Source organism: Symphalangus syndactylus, chromosome 22 (genome assembly GCF_028878055.3).
Source record: "Symphalangus syndactylus isolate Jambi chromosome 22, NHGRI_mSymSyn1-v2.1_pri, whole genome shotgun sequence".
NCBI lineage: Eukaryota > Metazoa > Chordata > Mammalia > Primates > Hylobatidae > Symphalangus > Symphalangus syndactylus.
The window spans coordinates 26,789,527-26,813,431 of NC_072444.2; the positions used below are offsets into that span (position 1 = coordinate 26,789,527).

Here is a 23,905-nt window from a genome sequence, read left to right on the forward strand (position 1 = left end):
CAGGCTGGAGTGCATGGCACAATCTCGGCTCACTGCTGCCTCTACTTCCCAGGTTCAAGTGATTCTCCTGCCTCAGCCTCCCCAGTAGCTGGGCCTACAGGTGCGCACTACCACACCTGGCTAATTTGTGTATTTTTTTGTAGAGGTAAGGTCTCGCTATGTTGTCCAGGCTGGTCTTAAACCCTTGGGTTCAAGCAATCCTCCCACCTAGACCTCCCAAAGCACTAGGATTACGGGCATGAGCCGCCATGCCCAGCTGGGTATTTAAATTGTTTTCTCTCACTAAAATATAAGCCACATAGCCTACAACAGAACCTACTGTATAGGGAGATTTAAATAAATATGTATTAAGCGAAGCCTATGTGAATTTAGAGAATTCAATAAATCAATGTAACAACCAACATAAACAAACATATAAAATAGATAAAACATACCAAGCAAATTTGGAGGGATAAGAATAGGCCAGGAACAGTGGCTCACGCCTGTAGTTCCAACACATTGGGAGGCCAAGGTGGGAGGATCACTTGAGCCCAGGAGTTCAAAACCAACCTGGGTAACATAGTGAGAACTCGTCTGCACAAATAATTTAAAAATTAGGATGGGTGTGGTGGCAATCTCAACACTTTGGGAGGCTGAAGCGGGCAGATCACCTGAGGTCAAGAGTTCGAGACCAGCCTGGCCAACATGGTGAAACCTCATCTCTACTAAAAATACAAAAATTAGCTGGGCATGGTGGCCAGTGCCTATAATCCCAGCTACTCGGGAGGCTGAGGCAGGAGAATTGCTTGAACCCAGGAGGTGGAGGTTGCAGCGAGCCGAGATCACGCCATTACACTCCAGCCTAGGCAACAAGAGCGAAACTCCATCTCAAAAAAAAAAAAATTAGCCAGGCATGGTGGCGTGTGCCTGGAGTCCCAGCTACTTGGGAGGCTGAGGTAGAAGGATCACTTGAGCCTGGGAGGTTGAGGCAGCAGTGAGTCGAGATTCCATTGCTGCACTCCAGCCTGGGTGACAGAGAGGGACCGTCTCAAAATAAAACATAAAAAAACCAATTATAATAGGATATGGAAGGATGTTGTTCCCTATATCATATAAAGGAATAATACTGTTGTTTTGCTGGGCACAGTGGCTCATACCTGTAATCCCAGCACTTTGGGAGACCGAGGTGGGTGGATCACCCGACATCGGGAGTTTGAAACCAGCCTGACCAACATAGAGAAAGCCTGTCTCTACCAAAAATACAAAATTAGCTGGGATGGTGGTGCAGGCCTGTAATCCCAGCTACTCAGGAGGCTGAGGCAGGAGAATCGTTTGAACCCAGGGGGTAGAGGTTGCGGTGAGCTGAGATCATGCCATTGTACGCCAGCCTGGGCAACAAGAGCGAAACTTCGTCTCAATAATAATAATAATATTGTTGTTTTTAAAAAGTAGAATTTTAAAAAATATGTAAAATGTTATTATTTATGACAGTTAACATTCTGTACAATAGATCACTAAAGCTTTTTCCTCTGATCTAACTGAAATTTTGTACCCTTTGACCAACATCTCCTTCCTCATCCACCCCCATTCCCCAGCCTCTGGTAACCACCATCTACTCTCTATTTGTATGAGTTCAACTTTTTAAGCTCCCACATATGAGTGAAAACATGCAATATTTGCCTTTCTGTGCCTGGCTTAGTTCACTTAGCATGGTGTCTTCCAAGTTCATCCATGTTGCCACAAATGACAGAATTTCTTTCTTTTTGAAGGCTGAATAATATTCCACTGTGGATACATACCACAGTTTCTTTTCCCATTCATCTGAGGATGGATTATTTAGGTTGCTTCCGTATCTTGGCTACTTGGAATAATGCTGCAATGAACATGAGTGCAGGTATCTCTTCAGCATATGAATCTAATTCCTTTGGATATATACTCAGAGTGGGACTGCCAGATCATATGGTAGCTCTATTTTTAGTTTTCTGAGGGACCTCCATATTGTTTTGTAAAATGGCTATATAAATTTACACTCTCACCAAGGTAGAATTTTCCTTCTTTCTTTCTTTTTTTGAGATGGAGTCTCACTCTCACCACACTGGAGTGCAGTGGTGGGATCCTGGCTCACTGCAACCTCTGCCTCCTGGGTTCAAGCGGTTCTCCTGCCTCAGCTTCCAGAGTAGCTAGGATTACAGGCACCCGCCACCATGCCCAGCTAATTTTTGTATTTTTAGTAGAGACAGGGTTTCACCATGTTGGCCAGGCTGGTCTCAATCTCCTGACCTCATGATCCCCCCATCTCAGCCTCCCAAAGTGTTGGGATTACAGGCATGAGCCACCACACCCAGCCAGTAGAATTTTCAATCAGATAAATGCCTGTGTGAAAATGCTCCAAAAAAATCAACAATGCATAGCCGAGAGCCTGAGAAAGTGACTATTTGTGTCTGTTCTCTGTCAAGTACAGGACACCAGCATCTGCACCTCTTCACAAGTTCATGCCCTCATGCTAAACAGTGAGCCCCTAGAGGCCCCTGAGACTTACCCATCCTGCATCCCCAGCTCTCAATACAGTGCCCAATAGACAGAAGCCATTTATTAACTATTCAAGTGCATGAATGGAAGCAGGATGAAGACCATTTGAGTCAACATGTTAAAGAATAATTTTAAGTTAAATAATCATTACATAGGTTAAAAACTAGCAGCCAAAGAAAAGAAACAAATTCTGTTTCTGATCCAGACCCCAGAACTAGCCCAGAGGCCAAATACATCATCTGGCTTCTCACTAGTTCCAAACAGGCCCCACTGTTCATTTCTGCTCCCAGAGCAGAGGATCTTTACCTGTGGTCCACAGATGGAAACAGATGTCAAGGGGCTGAAGCAGTTTGACTAGTTGCTAAGTCTTTCATTTAAATCATTAATAAAGCAGCATATAAATAACTATATTACAATCTTTAAAAATGTTGATAACTATATTCCTATATAATTGTGTAATCCTGTTTTATTACACACATTTAAAAGTAAATTTTGAGGTCAGGTGTGGTGGCTCACACCTGTAATCCCAGCACTTTGGGAGGCCGATGGAGGAGGATCACTTGAGGTCAGAAGTTCAAGACCAGCTTGGCCAACATGGTGAAACCCTGTCTCTACTAAAAATACAAAAAAATTAGCTGGGCCTGGTGGCACATGCCTGGAATCCCAGCTACTCAGGAGGTGTGGCAGGAAAATCACTTGAGCCCGGGAGGCAGACTACGCCACTGCCCTCCAGCCTGGGCGACAGAGCAGGACTCCATCTCAAAAAATAATAATAAAAGTATATTTTGAGAAGCCAATCAAAGGCTTCCCCAGTTTGCCAAAGGGAACCATGGAATGAAAACAATTGAGAACTCCACGCCTGTAATCCCAACACTTTGAGAGACTGAGGCAGGAAGATCGCTTGAGGCCAGGAGTTCAAAACCAGCCTAGGCAACATAGTAAGTCTTCATCTCTACACAAAAATTTAAAAATTAGCCAGGCATGGTGGCATGCACCTGTAGTCCCAGCTACTTCTGAGGCTGAAGCAGGAGGACCACTTAAGCTCAGGAGTTTGTGGCCGCAATGAGCTATGGTCGCACCACTGCACTCCAGCCTGACTTTGTCTTAGAAAAACAAAAATGAAACCTGCCAGCTCTAGAGAGTATACAGGCAACTGAAAGACCTATTCCACTAGACCTAATAATCCTGTCAAGATGAAAATGGTTGATAAAGGATCTGTTGGGGGACTCTTGAGCAATCATGACCTCCTCTTCAGAGGTCACAATAGCGAGGAAGGTTAAGGCCTTGGTTGGATATACCCAAGATGTTTGATAGGCAAACATCAAAGAGAAGACAAGCATAATTCCAAAACAAGGCTGTAAAATAAAATCACCCGAGACAGTTAAGAAGTTCTGAAGATTAAGCAATCACAAATCATCTAAAGATAAGGGAAGAAACTAAGAAAACTAGACTGTCCTCCAAAGAATTTAATAAACACAGATATTAAAAAGGAAATGAAAGAACATCTCCTCCCCAACTAGGCTAAAACCTCTTTAAGGAAAGAAACTGAGTCTCCCGCATCTTTGCATTCCCATGACCAAGTAGTGTGTCTGACCTGCAGTAAGCCCTACATTTTAAATATAAAAGTAGCATAATCAGCCAGGCACAGTGGCTCACATCTGTAATCCCAGCACTTTGGGAGGCTGAGACAGGTGGATCACCTGAGGTCAGGAGTTTGAGACCAGCCTGGCCAACATGGTGAAACCCCGTCTCTACTAAAAATACAAAAATTAGCCAGGTATGGTGGTGCGCACCTGTAACTCCAGCTACTCGGAGGCTGAGGTGGGAGAATCACTTGAACCCAGGTGATGGAGGTTGCAGTGAGCCAAGATCGTGCCACTGCATTCCAGACTGGGTGACAGAGAGAGACTCTGTCTCAAAAAAAAAAAAAAAAAAAACGAAAAAAAACCCAAAAAAAAAAACGTAGCATAATCAGTCTTAACTATAAAAAAGTGGCATTTATCTGTAGGAAAAGCATCACCCATATATATATAAAGTTCTAAGAGAGCCAAGAGCAGTGCCACATAACAATGCAGTAAAACATGAAGAAATGTCTGGAATGGCAAGTCTGGAACAGCAATGACCTGTGGACTTGGTTCCATAGGCACTAGTTATGTTACCATGTACATTTGAAATATTTTATATAATAACTTTTTTTCTAATTTTAGAAGAAAATTAATAGACTGGGGATTCTTAAAATTCTGCTTGGCGGTCAGCACACCAGGAAAAACAGAGACAATCCAGCTGGTTGTGGTGAGAGGAACAATGTCAGCCAGCTGTTTTTCAAAAGAACTCAAATCTTACTTCGCTTCTAACATTTCCAAGAAGAAATATTTCTTTCATTCATTCAGCCACATAACTCCTGGCATTTCCAGACTGCTTGCCATGTGCTAAGCACGGTGCTGGGGGTAAAGGGATGAGCAACACTGGCAAGGCTCCTGCCTAACCTTACATTCAAAGGGAAGAGGAGATGCAGATCAAAAATGAAGAAATAATATTCCCATTTGCAAGGAGGGTCTTAGCAGATGTAAGCAAGTTAAAATAAGCTCATACTCAATTAGGGTGGTCCCTAATCCAGTGGCTGTCATAAGAGGGAGATTTGGACACAGACACACACAGAACAAAGATAGCCATGTGAAGATGGAGGTGAAGACTGGAGTTATGTTGGCACAAGCCAAGAAATGCCAAGGACTGCCAGCAACCATCAGAAGGCAAAAGAAAGGATTCTCCCCTTGTGGGGGGGCATGGCCCTGCCAACACCTTGGCTTTGGACTTCTAGCCTCTAGAACTGTGAGAAAATAATACTGCTGCTGTAAGCCTTCAAAAGTTTGTGATAGGTTGTTACAGCAGCCCTAGGAAACTACAGAAGCAGATGGCACTGCAAGAAGCTGGGACTAGGCCAGGTGCGGTGGCTCACGCCTGTAATCCCAACACTTTGGGAGGCTGAGGCGGGCGGATCATGAGCTCAGGAGTTCGAGACCAGCCTGGCCAACATGCTGAAACCCAGTCTATACTAAAAATACAAAAATTAGCCAGGCTTGGTGGCGGGCGCCTGTAATCCCAGCTAATCGGGAGGCTGAGGCAGGAGAATAGCTTGAAACCGGAAGACGGAGGTTGCAGAGAGTCGAGATCGTGCCATTGCACTCCAGCCTGGGTGACAAGAGCGAAACTCCATCTCAAAAAAAAAAAAAAAAAAAAAAAAAAAAAGGCTGGGACTACAGATGGGAGAAGCAACTGGAAGGACCCCCTATAGCTTCTCAATCCTTGCTTTAGTTACTTGCAATTGAAAACAGCCCAACTAAGAGGGCCACCAAATGACTGCTGCCAAGCACTCCTGGATGAAGGACTTTTTACCATGGGTGGCACCCCACCCAGTATTTGTCTCTGTTAGCACTTCTTGGCCAGGCGTGGTGGCTCATGTGTGTAATCTCAGCACTTTGGGAGGCCAAGGCAGGCGGATCACCTGAGGTCAGGAGTTCGAGACCAGCCTGGCCAACATGGCGAAACCCCATCTCTACTAAAAATACAAAAATTAGCTAGGCATGGTGGTGGGCATCTGTAATCCAGCTACTTAGGAGGCTGAGGCAGAAGAGTGCTTGAAACCAGGAGGCAAAGGTTGCAGTGAGCCAAGATCACGTCACTGCACTCCAGCCTAGGCAACAGAGTGAGACTGTGTCTTAAAAAAAAGAAAGAAAAAAAGAAAGCACTTTCTGAGTCTGGAACAAAAATTTCTCAATCACATTCAGTGGATAATAAATCTACCCACTAGACCTATGTCTAACTTCCAGGACCACAGAAAATAAACACAAGCCATCACCTTCCTCATGCCAACTGTTTAAACTCTTTAATGGACAGCTATCATATTTTCTTGAAATTTCTTTTTCTTTTTTGAGACAGGGTCTTGCTCTGTTGCCCAGGCTGGAATGCAGTGGTGTGATCACAGCTCACGGCAACCTCCACCTCCTGGGCTCATGCGATCGTCCCACCTCAGCCTCCCGAGTAACTGGGACTACATGTGTGCACCATCACGCCCGGCTAATTTTTTGAATTTGTAGAGACGGGGTTTTGCTATGTTGCCCAGGCTGGTCTCAAACTCCTAGGCTCAAGGGATCCTCCCACCTTGGCTTCCCAAAGTGTTATGATTACAGGCGTGAGCCACTGCACCTGGCCTGAACACAGAATAGATGTAATCTGTCTTAAGAGAGATTTTCTGTTTGTTTTTTCACTTGTTTATTTAGGAAATCATGAAAATCTGTTTATCCAACCCACCAAAGCATGGCTAATAATATCTAACTGTTTGTGACTATGAATAATGATGACTATGTGAGAAACATAATCAGGACTACTTGGCACAGAGGTGCCCGGGCAAGAACTAACCATTTAGGGAATGCCCAAGCCTTTCTGTTAGTTTGTGATAACAGCATATGGGCTGTTACACAATGTTGCACTTATGCTTTAGTGGGGCCCCTCTGGCTCTACACTGAGAACTGACTCAAGTGAAGCAAGGGTGGGCATGAGAAGACCAGTTAGGAGGCTGTTCCAGAAATCCAGGCAAGAGATGCTGGTGCCTTGGACCTGGGTAATAGCGGTGGAGGTGATGAGAAGAAACGAGGTGGTGAAAATCTGGTCTGCTTCTAGTTTTCTGACAGGTCTAGAGCAGGGCCAAGCAAGCTCTAGTCCACAAGCCAAATCTGGGCTACTGCCTATTTTTGTAAGTGAAGTTTTACTGGAACACAGTTACACTTGTTCATTTACATATGTTCTATGGCTGCTTTTGTGCTACAGAAGCAGAGATAAATAGGTCTAACCTTACAGCCTCCAAAGCCAAAAATATTTACGATCTGGCCCTTAACAGAAAGAGTTTGCCAATCCAGGTCTAGAAAACATGAACTGTCATTTATTGAGATGGAAACCTGGGAGAAGATAAAATGTGAGGAAACAGCAAAGCTTGATTTGGGGCATGCTAGCTGTGACATGCCTGGTAGACATCCAAGCAGAGATGTCAGGTAAAGCGCTGGATGTGTCAGCCTGAGGTTCAAGGAGCAGGTCCAAGTTGGAGATGAAAGCTTAGGAATCATCAAATGAGGGTAATTAAAGCCAGGACACTGGATGACATCAGTAAGGGAATAAACCTGGATGGAAAGGACAAGAGGTTAAATATTGAGCCCTTGAATCCTAACATTTAGAAGTCAGGGAAATGAAAAGGAACCAGGCAAACAGTGAAGAAGGAACAGATACAGAGAATGCATGAAAACCAGGAGAATGGGCTGTTCTGGAAGCCAAAAGAAAAATGTGTTTCCAGAAGAGGGTGAAAGCCATGTCTAACGAGGCTGATGGGTCAGACCAGACAGTGACTCAGAGCAACCACAGAGCAACCACGGGAGGCCTCGCCTGACTGCAGTTGATTCAGCAAAGAGTGCAAGGGCAGACGGGAATGGGGAGGACAGGCAACTCATTCCAGAAGTTCTGCTGCAAAGGTTTTGGTGCAGAGATGTGGGGGAGAAGCTGGCAGGGGGAATTGGATCAAGAGAGTTCCTTTTGTTCATTCCCATGATGGGAAAAGTAATAGCATTATATAGGCTGTTAAAAAAAAAAAAAAAAAAGGCCACGAGATGGAAAATCTGATGAAGCAAGAGAGAGAAAGGAAGTGCTGGAGTGAAGGCTGAGTAACTGAGGGGAGATGGGATCTAGGGTCCAGGCTTCATTAGGAGCAGGGACAATTTGTGCATAACAAGAACCAGGCACACATACAGGTAGGCAGATGGATGTGATGACTGAGGCTGATGGAGGTTCCCTGCCTAGGTTCTGCCTGCATCTGTTTTCTCAATGAAATATGAAGCCAGAGTTAGGTGTGGTGGCACATGCCTATAGTCCCAGCTACATGGGAGACTGAAGCAGACGGATCATTTGAGCCTAGGAGTTTTAAGTTGTAGTGCACTAGGATCACGCCTATGAACAGCCACCACACTCCAGCCTGGGCAACACAGTGAGAACTCATCTCCAAAAAAAAAAAAAAAGAAAGAAAGAAAGAAATGGGAAGCCAGGCCACCAGCTGAGAGAGTGAGCATGGAGAATGAGGTACTGCACACTGGAGAAGGTATGAAACAGATCAGCAAAGTGAGTGAACTGGGAAGCATGGTGCAACGGCCTGCCAGTATCAAGGGTCTACCTGAGTTTGTGATCCTGAATTTGATTTTTTGTTGTTGTTGTTGTTGTTGTTGTTGTTTTTGAGACAGAGTCTCACTCCATCACCAGGCTGGAGTGCAGTGGCACGATCTTGGTTCATTGCAACCTCCACCTCCCGGGTTTAAGCAATTCTCATGCCTCAGCCTCCCTTGTAGTTGGAATTACAGGCAGGTAGCACCACGCCTGGCTTTTTGTATTTTTTTGTGAGACGGGCTTTCACCATGTTGGCTAGGCTGATCTCGAACTCCTGACGTCAACTGATCCACCCACCTTGGCTTCCCAAAGTGCTGGGATTACAGGCATGAGCCACCACACCCAGCCATGTAATCATGAATTCGAAATGAGACAGACATTTCAAAAGTTTTCAATTAGTTCAAATGGTTTCAAATGGTTCTGAGTTTTTCTATAGCCTTATTCCAGTGCATGAGACAGAATAGGTGGGGAATGGGATTTAACCAAGATCCTGGTTTAAATAAGCAAGTAAGACAAAGTGAGAGAGGTTCACTCCAGGACAGATTCCAGCATTCCAGGTATGGCCTGACCAGGGTAAGGCAAAGAACACTGTTGTCAGTACTGTGTCCAAGGAAAATCACATTTGGAATCCTGAACCCGTCAATCCTACCAGAAGACCATCAGAGCTTCTCAGAGACATACAGAGGAAACATTATAGTCAAGGACCTTCTTTATTACTAATAGATGTTTTGGTTGAACCACATTAGGTATAATGTTTATATATATCTATAGTCTATATTGATACCTAACGAGAAGTACAGCAACAAAAACTCTGCAGATACTTTTAATTGACACAAGAAGACAGATGATTTAGAAGGCTGACTATCAAATTATTAGATGATATTATGATCAATGCAGGCCTCTTTGCACCCCCTTTACGCAACTAGAATCCTAATAGTAATTATTATTATATGACAATAATACTATATTTGATAGAAAAGTTCACAGACAAAAGAGAGATATTTTCAAATACACAGTATGAGAAATATCATCATTTCCCAACAAAGACAGTCCTGGATATCAAGCATCAGCTCATTTATTATAAAGAAATAAACTTTTACTTTTTAATGAGATAGTTCTAAAACATCCTATCAGGTAGTTTTATCCTCTGAAAAGTTAAAGAAAAAGTACTGTGCCAATGTAGAATGAAGACGAGGAAATCTGCAATTAGAGGTGTTCATTTTGACCATTATTTTAATCTTGCATTTTCAGATTATTTTATGTTAAAACCATCAACCAAATTCATAACATCAGCAGAACCAAATTCAGTCTTAATCATCTTGTCATCAGAGATAATACCTAAACCTGTTTGAAAAAAAAAAAAAAGATGGAAGTTATGGAAAGAAAAGCAATTGGTTTAACAGATTGCAATAAAAAAAATGGCGATAACACAACACATTGCAATGATATTTAAACTACTGCTTGGAGGATTTTAAAGAGCTGATGTCTGCTTCATTTTAATCTGTTCTGGAAACATCACAACCATCAGCTTAACAAAAAGCTAAGAAGAATTACAAAAGAGTCCCAGGTATGAAGCTTGGGCTTACCTGATGCACCTATTGGGGAGGTAGCTGGGGTCATGTTGTGGACATTGAGACCAAGACTCTGAGAGGGTCCTGGGGCTGATGCCGCTATGGGAGGCCCCGGAGGGTTCTCCCTCTGGGGAGAGGTGAGTGGGGTGGTTGGCTGAGAGGTCTGTCCACCAGCAAGTCGTGCAAGGCGCCTCCGTCGAATCTACAACATAAGGGGAAAAGGGCATTCTATAACTAAACAGCAGAAACACAATTCTGCCAGAGAATGACATTATTCATAACCACACCAGAGCTTAACAACTAAATATGCCTTGAGCAAAAGTACTCTTCTGAGAGAATAACTCGCTCTACCAGTATTCTTACAAGCTCTACCACTTGAGTTTTTAACAACTGTATCTTGGCCAGGTTCAGTGGTGCCTGCCTATAGTCTCAGCTACTTGGGAGGGTGAGGTGGGGGGAATCGCTTGAGCCTAGGAGTTCAAGACCAGCCTGAGCAAAGCAGTGACACCCCACCACTAATTCACACATACATAAATACATACATACATACAAACATAAATACATATATACTGTATGTTAGTTCCCTTACCATCTCTGTTTATTACACCTCCTTGGCTGATATGGTGAATTTACAGTAAGCATATTACACTTTATTTTAGAGAGAGTCTCTCTCTGTCACCCAAGCTGGAGTGCAGTATTTCAATCATAGCTCACTGCAGCCTTGAACTCCCAGGCTCAAGTAATCTTCCCACCTCGGCCTCCTAAGTATCTAAGACTACAGGTGCGCACCACCATGCCCAGCTAATTAATTTTTTTTTTATTTTTGACAGAGACGAGGTCTCACTATGTTGCCCAGGCTGGTCTCAACCTCCTGGCCCCAAGTGATCCTACCACCTTGGCCTCCCAGAATACTAGGATTATGGGCATGAAGCACCCTGCCCAGCCTATGCTTGTAACACACTAAAGCTTGTTATTTTAATAAAATGACCTAACTTTGTCACTTAAAATAGGTAAGATTTAAAAATAAATAGCCAATTGGCCGGGTGTGGTGGCTCGCGCCTGTAATCCCAGCACTCTGGGAGGCTGAGGCAGGAGGATCACAAGGTCAGGAGTTCGAGAACAGCCTGACCAACATGGTGAAATCCTGTCTCTACTAAAAATACAAAAATTAGCCAGGTGTGGTGGTGCGCGCCTGTAATCCCAGCTACTGAGGCAGGAGAATCACTTGAACTCGGGAGACAGAGGGCAATTGCGGTGAGCTGAGATGGCGCCACTGCACTCTAGCCCGGGCAACAGAGGGAGACTCCATCTCCAAAATAAATTAATGAATAGCCAATTTAATTCACTAAAACAATGAGAAACAAAAGTTACACTAAGACACAAATTTAACCATCGCTTGTAGGAGCAAAATAATCAGGTTTTCTTTTTTTACTTGATTCAATAAAAATACAACCTGCCTCTTCTTCCTTTTAACATATAATTAAAGAGCAACACCTTATTGAAAGAGAGAAATTAATCCATTCATTCAAAATGTATTTGTTGAACTCCTGCTAACAGCAGGTCATCTCCAAAAGCTTCCTAACAGATTTACCCATGTCCCCTGAGCAAAAGAAGCCAGATGTAAAAAAAACAGAGTGGATGATTCCATTTCTATAAAATTTGAAAATAAGAAAAACTAAACTATACCATTAGTTTGGATAATGGTTATCCTTGGTGGGAAAGGGGCAGGAAGAAGCTCGGGAGAGGCAAGAGTGAGAATCTAGGGATCTGGTAATGGTGTTTTTTGTTTTTTTAATTTTAACTGGATACTAGTGTCACAGGTATGTCCACTTTATGAAAACTCACTGGGTTGTATACTTACAACTATGAGTAATCAGTTCACGGGTATTCATCTTATTCTTCTTCATAGTTTATATGTTAAATATAGTCTTCTGTATAGAATGTATTTTTTTTTTTTTTTCTGAGACGGAGTTTCGCTCTTGTCGCCCAGGATGGAGTACAATGGCACCATCTTGGCTCACTGCAACCTCCCCCTCCCAGGTTCACGTGATTCTGCTGTCTCAGCCTCCCAAGTAGCTGGGACTACAGGCATGCACCACCACACCCACCTAATTTTAAATTTTTTGTAGACATGGCATCTCACCATGTTGCCCAGGCTGGTCTCAAATTCCTGGGCTCAAACAATCCTCCCACCTTGGCCCCCCAAAGTGCTGGGATTACAAGTGTGAGCCACTGTGCTGCGCCAAGTTTCATTATCTTACAGACAGCTAAATTTAGGAGTTCATGCTTGATTTCTAATTCAAATTCAACCTTTATTACTTGACTACTTTACTTATCTGGAGCCTATCCAGATAAGTCACTTAACAGCTCTGTGCTTCAGTTTCTGCACAATGGACATCTGTACACTGTACATCTGTACAACGGGGATGAAATCATCGGCCGAGGGGAGTCTGAGGCGTTGGATCATTTCAGGTCAGGAGTTCGAGACCAGCCTGGCCAACATGGCAAAACCCTGTCTCTACTAAAAATACAAAGATCAGCCAGGCATGGTGGCACATGCCTGTAATCCCAGCTACCTGGGAGGCTGAGGCAGGGGAATCGCTTGAACCTGGGAGGCGGAGGTTGCAGTGAGCCGGTATCGCACCACTGCACTCCAGCGTGGGTGATGAAGTCAGACTCCGTCTCCAAAAAATAAGAAAAAAACCAGTATCTTCCTTATAGGGTTGTGAGAAAACCACCACCCTGTCCCTTTCCCTACTTATTTTTTCTCCGTGGCTCTGATCTGCCCTATGACATGTGTGATATATTTATTTGTGTATTGCTTAGTTACCAACCCCCTACTTGAAGTTTCTTAAAAGCAAGGACTTCTGATGCACCAGTGCCTAGAACAGTGTCTGACACATGGTAGGTGCTCTCTAAATATCTGATGAATAAATGAGAAATACTAGAAAAATGCACTGAACATAAAATTGACTAATTTATTAGTTGACATTATCATTATCATTGGAAGAGCATACCTACTATTGTTGGAAAAAATATGAAGTCACCTTAAACCTCAATGCCAAGTTCAGCCCAAGATGTTAAATTCGGATGTTCTACTCAGTGATATAAACAGAGAATAAATGTTCTGACTCACTGTAATACGCGGTTGAAGAAAGAAAGGATTCTAAGGTTTCAAAAAAGGTTGAAGAATCAAGACTTTGTGAAGCATGTTGCAGACTATTAAGCAGGAAGAAAGAGTTAAGAGACAGAGGCAGGTCTATACATGACAGAAGGGGTAGAAGATTGGGAGAATGCATTTTGCCCCATCTTAAAGATCTGCTGGAAAATTTAGGAAGAGCCATGCAGGGGGCAGTGTTCTGGGCTGCCCACAGCAGGGCTCTCAGTAGAGGATGACGCCCTTCAGTGCTCTGACTGCCTTCTACCTTGGTGGCAGCTTTGAACTGGTTTAGCAACCTGAGACCCTGGGAATATCTGGATAGGGGACTCACAAGAGAATGGCTTTGTGCAATCACAGGTATAAAGGTTTACCTCCAGCCTGGGCAACATGGAGAAACACCGGCTCTACTAAAAATACAAAAACTGGCCGGACACAGTGGCTCACGCCTGTAATCCCAGCACTTTGGGAGGCCAAGACAGACAGATGGCCTGAGGTCAGGAGTTCGAGACCAGCCCGACTAACATGGTGAAACCCCATCTCTACTAAAAATACCAAAAATTAGCCAGGTGTCGTGGCATGCGCCCGTAATCCCAGCTACTCAGGAGGCTGAGGCAGGCGAATCACTTCAACCCGGGAGGAGGAGGTCACAGTGAGCCGAGATCGTGCCACTGCACTCCAGCCTGGGCGACAGAGCGAGACTCCCGCTCAAAAAAAAAAAAAAAAGAAAGAAAGAAAACTGTGCCAGGTGCAGTGGCTCATGCTTGTAATCCCAGCATTTTGGGAGGCCAAGGTAGGTGGGATCACTTCAGGTCAGAAGTTTGAGACCAGCCTGGCCAGCATACTGAAAACCCATCTCTACTAAAAATACAAAAATTAGCCAGGTGTGGTGGTAGGCGCCTGTAATCCCAGGTACTTGGGAGGCTGAGGCAGGAGAATCACTTGAACCCAGGAGGCGGAGGTTGCAGTGAGCCAAGATTGTGCCACTGCACTCCAACCTGGGCAACAGAGCAAGACTCCATCTTAAAAAAAAAAAAAAAAAAAAAACCTAGCCGGGCAGGGTGGCTCACCCCTGTAATCCCAGCACTTTGGGAGGCTGAGGTGGGTGGATCACGAGGTCAGGAGATCAAGACCATCCTGGTTAACATGGTGAAACCCTGTCTCTACTAAAAATACAAAAAAATTAGCCAGGCATGGTGGTGGCCACCTGTAGTCCAAGCTATTCAGGAGGCTGAGGCAGGAGAATGGCGTGAACGCAGGAGGCGGAGCTTGCAGTGAGCTGAGATCACGCCATTGCACTCCAGCCTGGCCCACAGAGTTAGACTCCATCTCAACAACAACAACAACAACAAAAAACAGGTGGGAGGATCACCTGAGTCTGGGAAGGTCAAGGCTGCAGAGAGCCATAAACTCCAGTCTGTGTAACCTGGTGAGAGCCAGGTCTCAAAAAAAAAAAAGTGTATAAAATTAATTTGAGTACTAAGAGATGCAACCTCACTTTTTATCACAAACAGAACATATGAGATACACACCAAAAAATAGTTACAACACACCAAAATATGATTAAACATTTTTCTCATTGTTTACTTGACTTTTTCATCATTAAGCCCAGAGGACTGGCATAAACTCCTTTAAGTTAAACAAAAGTCCTTTTTAAGAGAATTTTGTTTTCCTCTATCTCACAGAGAAAAAAAAAAGTATAAAGGACTTCCAATTCCTCAATTTGTGTCCTAAACCACAACTCAAAGCCAAACATACTAATCATGAAATCTCATTCCTAGAGTTTTTCTTGTCTCAGTTCTTATTTCACAAACGACATTAAAACAGGGCTTTCTCCTAATTTGTTATATGATGCAGCACTTCCTACCCTCACGTTCCTGATGAACTAAAAATAGATTCAAAACAGTGAAGGCCATTGTGATTTCAGGCAAAAGCTAAGACAGGATGGGCCAAACTGTTCCTCTTATTTTTAGCAGTTTGTGGGGAAAAACACCCATAAAACATTGTTATAAGTTTAATAAACAGTCATTCTACAAAAGTGTGTTACTTTTCTACTTCAAAAAAAAGTGAATTCCAATATAAAGAAAAATAATTGCAAATACTTTCTCTTTGGGGTAGTCTCCTTGTAAAGATGAAGATAACTCCTAGTTCTGTTTTGGTTTTTTTTTGAGACGGAGTCTTGCTCTGTTGCCCAGGTTGGAGTGCGGTGGCGTGATCTTGGCTCACTGCAACGTCTGCCTCCCAGGTTCATGCCATTCTCCTGTCTCAGCCTCCCGAGTAGCTGGGACTACAGGTGCCTGCCAAAACGCCTGGCTAATTTTTGTATTTTTAGTAGAGATGAGGTTTCACCTTGTTGGTCAGGCTGGTCTCGAACTTCTGACTTCAGGTGATCTACCTGCCTCAGCCTCCCAAAGTGCTGGGATTACAAGCATGAGCCACCCGCCTGGCCAATAACTCCTAGTATTATTATTGGTTTTATTTTCTTTTTTCACAGCTGGCCATGTTTAAAACGTATTAAATGCTATGACAATTTCACAGTAGGCCTAATCTAAGCCCAACAATGTTTCTCCAAAAAATGCATTTACGTCCGAACATCACAGCTCTTGTGATCTAAAATTTGTCAGTTTCCTTAAAAAAAAAAAAAATTACATGGTCAGATGTGGTGGCTCACACCTGTAATCTCAGCACTCTGGGAGGCCAAGGCAGGGGAATCACTTGAGCTCACAAGTTCAAAACCAGCCTGGGGAACATGGCAAGACCCCCCCCCCCCCCCCCCCACAATCCCACAAAAAATAAAAAATTAGCTGGGCATGGTGACACACACAATGTGTAGTGCCAGCTACTAGGGAGACTGAGGCAGGAGGTCAAGGCTGAAGTGAGCTATGATTGTACCACTGCACTCCAGCCTGGGTGTCAGAGTGAGACCCTGCCTCTAAATAGAAACAAAAGGGAAGGAAGGTAGGAAAGGAGGGAGGGAGGGAGGTAGAAAGGGAGAGAGGGAGGGAAGGAGGGAGGGAGGGAAGGAGGGAAGGAGGGAGGGGGACAATGATATATGTTATATTCACTTCGATGTCTACTGCTTTTAAAATGAGGTATATTTTTATGTTATGTGTATTTTCCATTTTTTAAAAAAATTGAATTGGAAGCCGGTTGCAAAAGGGTACACATAGTGATTCCATTTATTTTTTAAAAGGATGTAGATTTACATTATAATGAACATTATTATTAGTGCAAATTATACATAAATGCAAATGGCAACGACACAGTAAATTTCCATTTTTCCTCATCTTTCTTCTTTCACAGAATTTCTGATGAAAAGAATGAAAACCATTATTATTTCCCACTACATCTACCGTGGGAAAACATTCAGTTGAAAGTGTAGCCCTGCTCCATAACGTCTTCACTCCAAAACCCAGGGTGAAAGAGTAGCCTCTAATGGGAACACTAGCAATCGCCCAGGCAAAGGGCAAGAGGCAGGGCAAACTCCACACTGGCCCGGCGGTGACACATTCAATTGTGTTCACATTTAATTGGCCAAAACAGTCACAGGGCCGAAACTACCCCCAGCAAGGTGGGGAAATAGAACCTTCCCCAGACAGGGGTGGTGAATATGTGGACAATACAGTGAAGTACAGCAGTCTCCTCTTCCTTCAACACACAGCTGGGCGCTGGTGGTTGCTTACTGTGGAGCTGCGCCTTCCTCCCCCACACGCTCCTCTCCTCCCCTTGCCCCTTAACTGCTCTGTGTCCTGCTCCCTGACCTGGATCTTTGCTCAAATGTTACCTTCTCAATGAAGCCTTCCCTTCCTTCCTCCTAGTTCCCATCTGCTTTAGTAGTTCTCCATACTTTCAAATAGCTCAGCCAAAACCAACAAGTATGCGTGGGTGTATAGATGTATACACACACACTTATATACAGACAGAGAAAGCGAATGTGACAAAAAATAAACTGATGAATCTAGGTGAGTCATTTAAATTTTCTGCAGATTTAAAAATTTTTAGGGCCAGGCGCAGTGGCTCACACCTTTAATCCCAGCACTTTGGGAGGCCAGGCGGATCACTTGAGATCAGGAGTTCAAGACCAGTCTGGTCAACAAGGTGAAACCTCACCTCTATTAAAAATACAAAAATTAGCTGGGCATGGCAGCGGGCACCTGTAATCCCAGCTACTCAGGAGGCTGAGGCAGGAGAATTGCCTGGTGGAGGTGGCAGTGAGCAGAGATTGCGCCATTGCACTCCAGCCTGGGCGACATAGTGAGACTCTACTTTAAAAAAAAAAAAAAAAAAAAAAAGGCCGGGCGCGGTGGCTCACGCTTGTAATCCCAGCACTTTGGGAGGCCGAGGCGGGCGGATCACGAGGTCAGGAGATCGAGACCACGGTGAAACCCCGTCTCTACTAAAAATACAAAAAATTAGCCGGGCGCGGTGGCGGGCGCCTGTAGTCCCAGCTACTCGGAGAGGCTGAGGCAGGAGAATGGCGTGAACCCGGAAGGTGGAGCTTGCAGTGAGCCGAGATCGTGCCACTGCACTCCAGCCTGGGCGACAGAGCGAGACTCCGTCTCAAAAAAAAAAAAAAAAAAAAAAAAAAAAAAAAATCCAGAATAGAAAGTTGAGGGAAAAGTTAGACCCACCAATACGGCTTTTGTTTTTTTCTCTAGCCATGTACAGCAGCGCACAGTAGGCACAGAGATGGACTAGCCAGGGCTGTTGAGAGAGGAAAAGGAAGTGAGAAAGAGACGAGGTGATAGAGATTGGAAATGAAGGGTAATGATGATGCAGACACAGGAAGCCCTGGCAGCATCTGGATTCTTGATTCCAGTCTCTTCCTGTGACCCAGCTATCTTTCTATCCCTAGGTTCAGAAAGAAGACTCCTGTATCCTTAAAATAAATCCCATTTTTGGCTTAAGCTCAATAAGATGTTCTGTTACTTACTGCATGTATGCATAGAAATACTTCAATTCCCCGGAGATGCAATCAGCAGTTTGCTTGTGCATAGAGTATCACCTTTTTTTCACTATCTTATTAGGTTTTCAGGATTCAAATTCATTTACACTAACTGTATATTCATGTAATAACTGAATCACCCCAGAGAGCAATTTTGAAAATCGAGCCACATACAAATGCTATGTGCTTATTACTTGACTTGAGTTTCTTTTTCAGGACAGGTAGGGGTTAGGCAGACAAGGAACAAAGGAGAGGTTGGGAGGCTTTGTGAGCACACACACTGTTTAGGGAATGCTGAGCAGTTGTTAAGAATGAGTGTGTATGGACATGGTGGGGCACAGACAAGAAAGACAAGCTGCAACAAGCTCATGACGAGCTGTGAATACCATCCTAAGACACTGAACTTGTTCATGAAGGCAAGGAAGAAATCCTTTGAAGGATTTAAGCAGGGGAATAACCAGGTCAGATGTACTTTTCTTTTTTTTCTTTTTTCTTTTTTTTCATTGAGACAGTTTCATTTTTGTTGCCCAGGCTGGAGTGCAATGGCATGGTCTCGGCTCACTGCAACCTCTACCTCCCTGGTTCAAGCGATTCTCCCACCTCAGCCTCCTGGGTAGCTGGGATTACAGGCACCCGCCACCACACCCAGTTAATTTTTGTATTTTTAGTAGAGACGGGGTTTCACCATGTTGGCCACGCTGGTTTCAAACTCCTGACGACCTCAAGTGATCCGCCTGACCTGGCCTCCCAAAGTGCTGGAATTACAGGCATTAGCCACCTCGCCCAGCCCAGATGTACCTTTTAAAACAAATCACTCTAGCTACTGTGTGGAGAATGAATGGAGGCAGGCCACAAGCAAGCCTGGGCAATGGGCATAGGAAAGGGACAGCTCCAGAGATACTTGACGTGTGTCCCCAATGGAACTTGGCTGTTATTTGGAAGTGAAAAGTGAGGAAGACGAAGAATCTGGATTTCAGGCCTAGATACCTAAATGAATGGTAAAATACCCTAAAATTGAGAATACAGAAGGAGATTGTAAGAAGATGGGTTATGATTAGATTACTGAGTATGAGGTACCTGGAAGAATACCCAACCAAAAATGTCCTACAGGTTGCCGACATCTGTTTTGTTTCTGTTTTATTGAGACAGAGTCTCACTCTCTGTCACCCAGGCTGGAGTGCAGAGGCACGGTTTCAGCTCACTGCAACCTCCGCCTCCTGGGTTCAAGCGATCCTCCTGCCTCAGCCTCCCCAGTGGCTGGGACCACAGGCATGCGCCACCACACCCAGCTAATTTTTGTATTTTTATTAGAGACAGGGTTTCACCATGTTGGCCAGGCTGGTCTCGAATTCCTGACCTCAGGTGATGCCCCTGCCTTGGCCTCCCAAACTATGCCCAGCCCCAATACCCGTTTTATTCGCCATCACTATTTTCTTTCTTTCTTTCTTTTTTTTTTTTGAGACGGAGTTTCGCTCTTGTTGCCCAGGCTGGAGTGCAATGGCGCGATCTCGGATCACTGCAACCTCCGCCTCCCAGGTACAAGCCATTCTCCTGCCTCAGCCTCCCGAGTCGCTGGGATTACAGGCATGTGCCACCACACCCAGCTAATTTTGTATTTTTAGTAAAGATGGGGTTTCGCCATGTTGGTCAGGCTGGTCTTGAACTCCAGACCTCAGGTGATCCACTTGCCTCAGCCACCCAAAATGCTGGGATTACAGGCATGACCCACTGCACCTGGCCTCACTATCATTATTTTCTTGTTCTATGAAAGATTTAAAGTGATTAACAAAAAATACATTAAGAAGGCTGGTGTGGTGGCTTACGCCTGCAGTCCCAACACTTTGGGAGCCCGAGGTGGGCAGCTCACCTGAGGTCAGGAGTTCGAGACCATCCTCGCCAAAATGGCAAAACCTCATCTCTACTAAAAATACAAAAATTAGCTGGGTATGGTGGCTCATGCCTATAATCCCAGCTACTCAGGAGGCTGAGGAAGAAAAATCCCTTAAACTCAGGAGGTGAAGGTTGCAGTGAGCCAGGATCGTGTCATGGCACTCCAGCCTGGGCAACAGAGCAAGACTCCACCTCAAAAGAAACAAACAAAAAAACACACATCAAGTGTATTTTCAATTTAACTTAATTAAATTAACGAGTTTAACTCAAAGAGATAAGGAAATCCCAGATACTCAGGAAGCTGAGGCAGAAGAAAAGCTTTAACCCAGGAGGCGGAGGTTGCAGTGAGCCGAGATCACGCCACTGCACTCCAGCCTAGCAACAGAGCGAGATCTCGTCTCAAAAAAAAAAAAAAAAAAGAAAAGAAAAAAGAACATAAAGCCAGGAGTGAGATCAGCACACACTACACACGTACAGCAACACAGTAAGTAACTGACAACACTCCTCAACTCAGCAGATGCTTAATGGCAAAACAAGATTCAAAGGAAAAAGTTTGAGAGTAGCCCAAATGAAGAGATCCAAGGTGGGAGGATCACTTGAGGCCAGGAGCTCAAGACCAGCTTGAGCAGCATCAGCTTTGCTGGTGCGGCTTGATTTCTGGGTAGAGTTGAGAGTACCTGGGGCAGGCGTCCAAATCCTGGGACCCATGAAGGCCAGGAGGACCTTCAATTCCCTCAAGATTTTCAAGGAGATCCCTTACCCCAAAAAATCTTAAAAGATGACTCTCCCAGGCAATGCCCTTCACTCAATCCTCCATAAAAACTTGCTCAGGGCCAAGTGTGGTGGCTCACCCCTGTAATCCCAGCACTTTGGGAAGCAGGCAGATTACCTAGGGCCAGGAGTTCCAGACTAGTCTGGTCAAGATGGTGAAACCCCATCTCTAATAAAAAGATAAAAGATTAGCTGGGCGTGGTGGCGCACACCTGTAATCCCAGCTACTTGGGAGGCTGAGGCAGGAGAATTGCTTAAACCCAGGAAGCGGAGGTTGTAGTGGGCCAAAATCATGCCACTAGCACCCCAGCCTGGGTGACAGAGACTGTCTCACCAAAAAAAAAAAAAAAAACCAACTTGTTTTGCACAATTACAGAAATTGTGCAATTACAGTTGTCTGTTCCTCTCTTCTGATATCTCCCTTTTACACCTTGTTATTAAAGGGTGGATTCCAGTACTATAAATTCTACAAGTAAGTATGCCATAGGTTTGCAGTATGCTTCATTTATGCATCTCATTTATATCTTATTGTCTTCTGAGGTAAAAATAAAAACAGAAACAGAAGGTGGAAACAAACTCTTGTCCAGGGCCAGGTGTGGTGGCTTACACCTGTAATCCTAGGATTTTGGGAAGCCAAGGTGGGAGGATCACTTGAGGCCAGGAGCTCAAGACCAGCTTGAGCAGCATAGTAAGATGCCTTCTCCACAAAAAAATTTTAAAAATTAACTGGGCATGGTGGCCTGTGCTTATAGTCGTAGCTACTCAGGAGGCTGAGGCAGGAGGATCACTTGAGCCTAGTGAGCTACAATTGCGCCACTGCACTCTAGCCTAGGCAACAGAGTGAGACGGGCTCCAAAAAAAAAAATTGTCCAGAATCTCACTAGCTCACTAGGGATTCTAAAATACACAGCAAAATGAATCTCTACCCTTAGAAGTCAAGGTGCTTCAGGAATGGCTTATTTTCTGATGACCACATGTAGGAGTACTTCAATGGCTACTAGAACCCCAGAAAGGTTTGTATTTTGTTTTGTTTTAGTAAAGGAAAATGCCATACATAAACATTCAGGACTCATCCGAACCTTCTGGAACCAGCTCTCCTAGGGAGGTCAGAGAGAAAATACAGTCATGGGCTGCATAACAACATTTCAGTCAATGACAGACCACATATACCACGGTGGTCCGGTAAGATTATAATACCATATTTTTACTGTGACTTGTCTATGTTTAGATACACAAAAACTCTGTTACGGTACAACTGCCTACAGGATTCAGTATAGTCACATGCTGTACAGGTTTGTAGCCCAGAAGCAATACCTAGGCTATATCATAAGTATCCAAGGAGTTATACTATAGAGCCTATGTGTGGAATAGGCTATGCCATCTAAGTTTGTGTAACTACACCCTATAGTGTTCACATAATGATGCATTTCTCAGAACGTATCCCTGTCATTAAGTGATGCATGACTGTAGTTGCTTGTTTTAAATCACCATGTAGGTTACATTCATCTACCCCCAACCTTTTCCAACCCCCTCCACACACACACAGGGACCTGACGACTGAATAGAACGGGACTGGCTCCCAGGAATACAAACAGGCTCTCTTGCTTCTCCTCATTGGTCATGCCTTAGCATGGTTCCTCCACATCCCCTACTCAAGCAGGGTCTTAGTAAACAAGTAAACAAAGCACTAGCAAAGACCCCAGAGTTGCCACCCCTCAGCTCTCCTGGGTAAAAGGAGCCTTTCCTTGGCTTGGGCTGAAGATCTATGCCCCAGAGGTGCCATTCTGATTGTGTGAAAGGAGTGGAGACAAAAATGCCTAAAATTAAAATGGGAGCCTCCAGATCCGCTCAACAACTTCGGACGCCTACAGCTGTGTCACTGTGACACGTGGAGGTGAGAAGCATAGAGGAATGGGGCAGACCGGGAGGGTGTTGTCAGGATAGGGATCGGCTGCTGCCCTTCATGCCTCGGCCTTGCCCTAAGCAGCCATGCTTCCATGGCTTTATGCACAGCCTCTTCATCTCCTGGGAACTGCATGAGCTCCATGGGCTTCAAGTTCCTCCTGTTCAATTCATAGACAATGGGAATACCAGCGGGCAGGCTCAGCTCCATGATGGCCCCTTCCGGGAGAGCCTCCGAAGGCTCGACTGTGCCAGAAAAGCTGCTGCCAGGGGCCTCAACCAACACCTGTTTCCCCTCCTGGATATGGGGAATTATTTCTTCATTCCAAAAGGGCAGAGCTCTGACAATAGTGTCCTTCAGACTCTTACAGAAGAGTAGGTGCCCTACAGTGAAGTCTGCCCACCAGCAACCCTTGCTGCTGTTGCTGTGTAATAAATGTTCAGCTCCATCAAAGGCATCCAGATCTTTTTGTTGTTGCTGTTGTTTTTAAGACGGAGTCTCGCTCTGTTCCCCAGGCTGGAGTGCGGTGGCGCAATCTCAGCTCACCACAAGCTCCACCTCCCGTGTTCACGCCATTCTCCTGCCTCAGCCTCCCAAGTAGCTGGGACTACAGGTGCCCGGCACCACACCTGGCTAATTTTTTGCATTTTAGTAGAGAGGCGGTTTCACCATGTTGGCCAGGTGATCCGTGATCCGCCCGCCTCGGCCTCCCAAAGTGCTGGGATTACAGGCACGAGCTACCGCGCCCGGCCGGCATCCAGATCTTTATCTGGCCCTCATAGTTCTTGACAACAGCTTCTGCTTTACTGAGGCCAGTCAGACCCTTACTCCATGAGGTGCACCAAGTCATCACTATTGGGAGCCACATCTGGTCAGTGGCATCCAATACTGTCCAGGGGGTCGGCATTGCTGTCTTCTGCCCTGAGGTGATGCAGATGTCAAAATCACAGCCAGCATTTCTC

At 44.7% G+C, this 23,905-nt stretch overlaps 1 protein-coding gene across 6 annotated transcripts in view; it reads right to left on the bottom strand.

Moving 5' to 3' along the window:
- UBE4B (ubiquitination factor E4B) overlaps positions 1 to 23,905 on the bottom strand; it is a 156,099-nt gene that overhangs the window by 104,329 nt on the left and 27,865 nt on the right. For all 6 annotated transcript variants that reach the window (XM_055261863.2, XM_055261860.2, XM_055261857.2 and 3 more), the window contains exon 2: positions 10,293 to 10,479. In XM_055261863.2, coding sequence (XP_055117838.1) covers positions 10,293 to 10,479 — 187 coding nt within the window. The remainder of the gene's footprint in view (positions 1 to 10,292; positions 10,480 to 23,905) is intronic.